At 42.7% G+C, this 8,354-nt stretch overlaps 1 protein-coding gene across 1 annotated transcript; it reads left to right on the top strand.

Annotated features, from left to right (window-relative positions):
* The first annotated feature begins 2,580 nt into the window (after window positions 1–2,580).
* On the top strand, window positions 2,581–3,999 carry LOC121601180. Its single transcript, XM_041929979.1, has one exon. The coding sequence runs from the start codon at window positions 2,581–2,583 to the stop codon at window positions 3,997–3,999; it is 1,419 nt and encodes a 472-aa protein (XP_041785913.1).
* Window positions 4,000–8,354: the final 4,355 nt, after the last annotated feature.

Genomic DNA, 8,354 nt, shown 5'->3' with positions numbered 1-8,354 from the left:
CTACTGGCCAAAGTAAAATCCGATAAACATCATGCCGACTGTGCTATCATCGACTTGGCTAAAGCTTTCGATCGGACATGGAAATACGCAATCATGCGCCAGCTAGCCAGATGGAATTTCGGAGGTAACATGATCACATTCCTCGATGATTTCCTCTCAGACCGTACCTTCGAGGTTCTGATTGGAACGAACAAATCTAGCACTAAAACGCTCGAAAACGGAGTTCCTCAGGGAGCCATCCTTTCTCCAACATTATTTCTGATCAGCATCGAAAGTCTTCTCCGCTCACTACCACCATCCATCACTCCATTGGTGTACGCTGATGATATCGTTCTGATCTCGAGCAATGCAGATAATGGAGTTGCGCGATACAATCTGCAACAGGGACTGCACATCTTATGGGAATGGTCAAAACGTATTGGTTATGACATCGCTGCTGAAAAAAGCAATATAATGCACATCTGCAACAAACCACATCCAACCGTACCGCTTTGCCTTAATCAAAGACAAATTCCAGACTGCAAAAAAGCAAAGATACTCGGGATCACAATAGACCAAAAACTCACATTCCAAGCCCACATTAAACAGCTAAAAACTACAGCTACCAAGAAAATCAACCTTTTCCAAATGCTCAGCACAGGAACCCACAAAGCTTCAAAAGATACACTTATCTTCATTATTAATCACTGGTTGCTTCCAAAACTACTGTACGGTATAGAAATAGTATCGATTAAAAAGGAACAGTTTGAAAAAGCAATAAGCCCCATCTACCATGCCGTTCTACGATATGCCATAGGCGCCTTCCGAACCAGCCCCATCGTCTCTATGCTAAGTGAGAGCGGACTTCTTCCACTTAGCCATATAATAACAACTAAATTAGCCGCAACAGCAACAAGAATTAAAGAAAAGAATATCCAAGCACCATCATTCCTCAATAGAGCCAACTCCAAACTTTTCGCTATAACAAACTGCAATATCCCGGATATCACAACACTGTTACATCTTGGCACTAGGCCGTGGTACCATGAACCCCCTAACATAGACTGGCATTTTAAAAACAACCTTAAAGCAGGTTGCAATAGTACAATAGCACAAAAACATTTCATAGAACACACAAACAACAAATACATGAAGCACAACCACATTTACACCGATGGATCCGTCGATGGAGCAGCAGCAGGATTCGGGATTTACTCACCCATTGATAAAGTAGCGTCCAAACTGCCGGATCACACTTCCATCTTTACGGCAGAAACGTTGGCAATAATCCAGGCAGTTGAAGATACTCTGCGCTCTGACCTGGAAAACGTCATCTTTACCGACAGCGCAAGTGTCCTCTCGGCACTAGAGCATGGAACATGTAAGGACCCAAACATCCAAAAGCTCTACCAGGTCACTAGCCCACACATAAACCAGGATCAACAACTCACCATCTGTTGGATACCTGGTCACGCTGGTATCAAAGGCAACGAGATCGCTGACCGCCTCGCCAACAAAGGCCGAAGAAAAACATCAACCTACAACACCTCGCTGCCTAAAAGAGACTCAATTATCTATATAAATGGAAAAATAAGAGAGGCGTGGGAAAAGGAATGGTTTAAAACCAAGAACAACTTCCTTCGCCTAGTGAAATCAACAACTACACCATGGCCATCAGTAATAAAACATCGAGACCAAAAGATCCTTACTCGATTAAGAATAGGCCACACTAGACTGACCCACAGCCATCTCATCGAACGATCCAGTCCTCCTCTCTGCCAATTCTGCGGGACCACTATAACAATATTCCACCTCTTAACAGAATGCCACGGATACACACAACTTCGTAAGACTTGCCATCTTGACTCCAACATAGACTCAATACTTTCACTTCACCCTCAGAAACAAGAAAATCTACTAAAATTTCTAAAACTATCACATTTATTCCATCAACTATAACAATCTAATAGTCTAACTTTTCCCCACAAAGAGGCGAAAGAACTCCGCAGGAGCCAAAGCCTCTCTAAACCATACTAACAACAACAACAACATTATAAAAAGACCATAAAAAGACCCTTCTCAAAATCATTCTTGTGCGAGCGGTTAACCCGGACGGACGTGTTTTTGTTCAACTCCAGTGTCTACGCCAACGGTCTCGGGAGAGAACGTTGGCAAGAAGTGAAAATACCGTTACTTTTTGTGTGTGATCTCGGGAGAGAAAAAACCACAGTGCCAGCTGCGCGCGTTGATATTTGTTCAGTGAGAGTGACACATACACACGCACACACGACACAGTTTGGAACGTGCGACAAGCACAGCGCTTTGGCGCCAAGAACGTCGTTCGCTGCGTAAGCAGTGAAGCCGGTGTTTTCGTGCCATTTTACCCCGCTACTCGGGAGAGTAACGAGTGAAATTATCTTATTTGTCTTGCATTAAAATTCTATTGTTTTTATTATTCCGAAATTGTAAATATTAGTCTTAAATTTAATTGAACTTTCGCTTTTCAGGAACACTTTTTAACTTTATCTTTTTTTTATATATATACCTCATATACATTATATACATTGCATTGAACTAAATAATACTAACCAACCCGGCAAAATGCCGGGACCCTCGCATCCTGTACGGGATGCACTTCCGCCCGAGCCTCCCCAGAGAGCTCGATCATTACCACCATGGATGGACCGTAATAACGAGTTTGGGGACATGAAGTTCCTCGTTCTCGAGCCGTTGAAAGGCTTTAAGCTCCCGCAAAACCCATGGATCATTTCAAAGAGCATTACCAACGTGGTTGGAGAGCTTACCGAAAGCAGCCACTCGATGGAATTTGGGCAGAAATATCTCATCAAAACCCGAAACCTTGCGCAGTACACAAAAATGCAAAGCATCACGCAACTCATCGACGGTACGAAAGTATCCATCACCCCTCACGCTACGTTGAACACAGTCCAGTGCGTAATATTCGCCCCGGAGCTGAAAGGACTGAAGGACGAAGAAATTCTGCTGAACATGGAAAGTCAAAACGTCAAGCAAGTCCGACGATTCACCCGAAAGGTGAATGACGAAATACAACCAACGAACTCTTTCCTGATACGCGTGGAAGCTGGAAAAATACCGGAATCCCTTCGCGTAGGGCTGTTGCAGGTGCGAACGAAACCATACTACCCAAAACCAATGCTGTGCTACAAATGCGCCAGCTTTGGGCACACAAAAGTACGCTGCTCAAAGGGACAGGTCTGTGGAAACTGCGGAACCGCAGCACACGGAGAATGTTCGACCCATCCCGCTTGCGTGAACTGCAAAGGCGAACACAGCGCGTTCTCTCGCGAATGCCCTGCGTTCCAATTTGAAGAACAAGTCATAAAAATAAAAGTCGACCACAACTGCACCTACAAGGAAGCTCGGCAAATGGCACTCCAACAACATCAGCAAACAAGTGCTGTACAGCAGCGAATCACATTTGCGCAACAAACTACAACGGTGGATGAAAAAGACATCAAAATCAAGCGGCTCGAAGAAGAACAGAACGAACTGAAGAAAACGATCCTAGAACAGATGAAAAAAATGGATACCCAGAGCAAGCTCATCGAAGCTCTTCTGAAGAAACTGAAAGAACCAAATGTAAATTTACAGAATAATAAGAATAACACAACTAACGAAGCCACAACACAAATCGAAGAAAATCAAAGCAAGACCCAATCCAACAATGTCTGCAACAGCAACAACTATATTGAAGCAACGGATAACCCCGAAACCGACAACGAAACGAATGACCAGGAAACGATGTCTACATCCGACACAGAATCAGAAAATTCGGCCGCATCCATCATTTCAGCACAATCCCGCAAACGAAACCACAACCTGGAAAACGTTTCATCAGAAGAAGAAGAATTAAGAAATGCAGTGAAAAACATGGCATCCAACGAAATCGCAGTCATCTCGCCCATCGCTTCTCCCACTCTTCCCTCGGAACAACGATCACCAACTGCCAAACCATCGAAGAAAAAACATCGCCACTGAATTTATTCTCCTTTCCTCTTACCCCAATTGTTTACTGACCTAAACCATAATAATGCTCTCCTCAACCAATAATACTAATGACACAAACAAACCATTCCTACTAAACTGGAACATAAGAGGAATGAACACTAACCTCTACGAACTTCAACTACTAATAAACGAATACAAACCTGCCGTCATAACACTTCAAGAAGTTCGCGATCCGCCTAATACCAACCATTCTCCACTTAACCACTACAATTGGTCCTACAAGCTTTCTCCAACTAACCCACATCACAGTGTTGCAATAGGTGTACATAAATCTATTCCCTTCAAATTAATAAAAACTAACACCAATCTTTCCGCAACAGCAGTCAACATAAAGTCTCCCATAGACATGACCATTGTCTCACTCTACATGCCCCCTAGAGCTACCTTCAACCAATCCGAACTTAACTCTTTTCTTAACCTTTTTTCCCATCCCTTGCTAATAGCAGGAGATCTTAATGCAGAAGATAAAAACCTTAGAATCTCTAAAACTAACAGAAAATTCAATAGACTCAATAACATTTTTACTAACCATAATCTCTCTTTCATTTCTAACCCTAACCCAACCCGACTATGTATCTCATCAGGTACAGAATCCTTCCTTGACTATGTCATCTCATCCTTCTCCCTTCTTAACGAACTTAAACTATACGTATTGGCGGACACACATGGCAGTGATCACTATCCGATCATCGTGAAAAGTAAACCATCGCTTCCGGAAAACAAACAACGACCAAAATGGAAATATGAAAATGCCGATTGGACATCATACCAAATTAATGTACTGATACACCTACATTCAGACCCCCAGCCCACAGAAGGAAACATCATTAAAATCATAAACGATGCAGCAGCGAAATCAATACCAAAATCAAAGGGCAAACCTGGCAAGCGAAGTGTTCACTGGTGGAACGACACTGTCGCTAAAGCCATAAAAAAGAGACGTAAAGCGCTCCGAAAACTGCAGAATGCCAAGAAAAACCAAGACCACACCCATATCCCTACCCTCTCCGAGGAATTTCAAATTGCCCATCGCATTGCAAGAGAGGAAATCAAAAAGGCAAAACAAGAATCATGGAACAGATTCAAAGATAGCATAAGTCCCGAAATGTCTGGAAAACACATGTGGAGAAATGTAAAATGCCTTACAGAACGCAAGCAAGACATCGCTCATATCATCATCAAAACCGATGACGACACAATAGTCCCAGTTGAGTCAACACCAGAGGTACTTGCCACTCATTTTGCCACCATATCCGCCACAAATAGTTATTCCCCAGAATTTAAGACTATCAAAGCAACAACCGAGTCCATCCCACTAAATTTCAATAGCAGACCCAACATTCATTACAACAGATCCTTTTCCATAGCCGAACTGAATTGTGCTCTTGCAAAGTGCAAAGGCAACTCAGCCGGACCAGACGACATTGGCTATCCACTGCTAAAAAACCTTCCTTCTGAAGGAAAATACCTACTCTTAAAGCTATACAACTTCATCTGGCAGAGTGGCAAAATTCCTCCTCACTGGAAGAAAAGTTTAACAATTCCCATATTAAAGCCCGACAAATCAAAACACAGCCCAAATAGCTACCGACCAATAAGTTTACTAAACTGCATCGGAAAAGTGTTGGAACGAATGGTAAACCGACGTCTTACCCAAGAACTGGAAGGCAGGAAACTCCTCAGCATAAGTCAACATGCGTTTAGATGCGGATTAGGCACGGAAACTTACTTTGTGCAACTCGAAGAACTACTGGCCAAAGTAAAATCCGATAAACATCATGCCGACTGTGCTATCATCGACTTGGCTAAAGCTTTCGATCGGACATGGAAATACGCAATCATGCGCCAGCTAGCCAGATGGAATTTCGGAGGTAACATGATCACATTCCTCGATGATTTCCTCTCAGACCGTACCTTCGAGGTTCTGATTGGAACGAACAAATCTAGCACTAAAACGCTCGAAAACGGAGTTCCTCAGGGAGCCATCCTTTCTCCAACATTATTTCTGATCAGCATCGAAAGTCTTCTCCGCTCACTACCACCATCCATCACTCCATTGGTGTACGCTGATGATATCGTTCTGATCTCGAGCAATGCAGATAATGGAGTTGCGCGATACAATCTGCAACAGGGACTGCACATCTTATGGGAATGGTCAAAACGTATTGGTTATCACATCGCTGCTGAAAAAAGCAATATAATGCACATCTGCAACAAACCACATCCAACCGTACCGCTTTGCCTTAATCAAAGACAAATTCCAGACTGCAAAAAAGCAAAGATACTCGGGATCACAATAGACCAAAAACTCACATTCCAAGCCCACATTAAACAGCTAAAAACTACAGCTACCAAGAAAATCAACCTTTTCCAAATGCTCAGCACAGGAACCCACAAAGCTTCAAAAGATACACTTATCTTCATTATTAATCACTGGTTGCTTCCAAAACTACTGTACGGTATAGAAATAGTATCGATTAAAAAGGAACAGTTTGAAAAAGCAATAAGCCCCATCTACCATGCCGTTCTACGATATGCCATAGGCGCCTTCCGAACCAGCCCCATCGTCTCTATGCTAAGTGAGAGCGGACTTCTTCCACTTAGCCATATAATAACAACTAAATTAGCCGCAACAGCAACAAGAATTAAAGAAAAGAATATCCAAGCACCATCATTCCTCAATAGAGCCAACTCCAAACTTTTCGCTATAACAAACTGCAATATCCCGGATATCACAACACTGTTACATCTTGGCACTAGGCCGTGGTACCATGAACCCCCTAACATAGACTGGCATTTTAAAAACATCCTTAAAGCAGGTTGCAATAGTACAATAGCACAAAAACATTTCATAGAACACACAAACAACAAATACATGAAGCACAACCACATTTACACCGATGGATCCGTCGATGGAGCAGCAGCAGGATTCGGGATTTACTCACCCATTGATAAAATAGCGTCCAAACTGCCGGATCACACTTCCATCTTTACGGCAGAAACGTTGGCAATAATCCAGGCAGTTGAAGATACTCTGCGCTCTGACCTGGAAAACGTCATCTTTACCGACAGCGCAAGTGTCCTCTCGGCACTAGAGCATGGAACATGTAAGGACCCAAACATCCAAAAGCTCTACCAGGTCACTAGCCCACACATAAATCAGGATCAACAACTCACCATCTGTTGGATACCTGGTCACGCTGGTATCAAAGGCAACGAGATCGCCGACCGCCTCGCCAACAAAGGCCGAAGAAAAACATCAACCTACAACACCTCGCTGCCTAAAAGAGACGCAATTATCTATATAAATGGAAAAATAAGAGAGGCGTGGGAAAAGGAATGGTTTAAAACCAAGAACAACTTCCTTCGGCTAGTGAAATCAACAACTACACCATGGCCATCAGTAATAAAACATCGAGACCAAAAGATCCTTACTCGATTAAGAATAGGCCACACTAGACTGACCCACAGCCATCTCATCGAACGATCCAGTCCTCCTCTCTGCCAATTCTGCGGGACCACTATAACAATATTCCACCTCTTAACAGAATGCCACGGATACACACAACTTCGTAAGACTTGCCATCTTGACTCCAACATAGACTCAATACTTTCACTTCACCCTCAGAAACAAGAAAATCTACTAAAATTTCTAAAACTATCACATTTATTCCATCAACTATAACAATCTAATAGTCTAACTTTTCCCCACAAAGAGGCGAAAGAACTCCGCAGGAGCCAAAGCCTCTCTAAACCATACTAACAACAACAACAACATTATAAAAAGACCATAAAAAGACCCTTCTCAAAATCATTCTTGTGCGAGCGGTTAACCCGGACGGACGTGTTTTTGTTCAACTCCAGTGTCTACGCCAACGGTCTCGGGAGAGAACGTTGGCAAGAAGTGAAAATACCGTTACTTTTTGTGTGTGATCTCGGGAGAGAAAAAACCACAGTGCCAGCTGCGCGCGTTGATATTTGTTCAGTGAGAGTGACACATACACACGCACACACGACACAGTTTGGAACGTGCGACAAGCACAGCGCTTTGGCGCCAAGAACGTCGTTCGCTGCGTAAGCAGTGAAGCCGGTGTTTTCGTGCCATTTTACCCCGCTACTCGGGAGAGTAACGAGTGAAATTATCTTATTTGTCTTGCATTAAAATTCTATTGTTTTTATTATTCCGAAATTGTAAATATTAGTCTTAAATTTAATTGAACTTTCGCTTTTCAGGAACACTTTTTTACTTTATTTTTTTTATATATATAACTCATATACATTATATACATTGCATTGAACTAAATAATACTAACCAACCCGGCAAA

Source organism: Anopheles merus, unplaced genomic scaffold, assembly GCF_017562075.2.
Source record: "Anopheles merus strain MAF unplaced genomic scaffold, AmerM5.1 LNR4000034, whole genome shotgun sequence".
Classification (NCBI taxonomy): domain Eukaryota; kingdom Metazoa; phylum Arthropoda; class Insecta; order Diptera; family Culicidae; genus Anopheles; species Anopheles merus.
The sequence above is the reverse complement of the archived record's forward strand: the minus strand, read 5'-3'. Positions and strand labels throughout refer to the sequence as shown.

Bases quoted from the DNA above. Each gene is read 5' to 3' on its own strand.
- LOC121601180 (XM_041929979.1), top strand. From the start codon at position 2,581: ATGCCGGGACCCTCGCATCCTGTACGGGATGCACTTCCGCCCGAGCCT.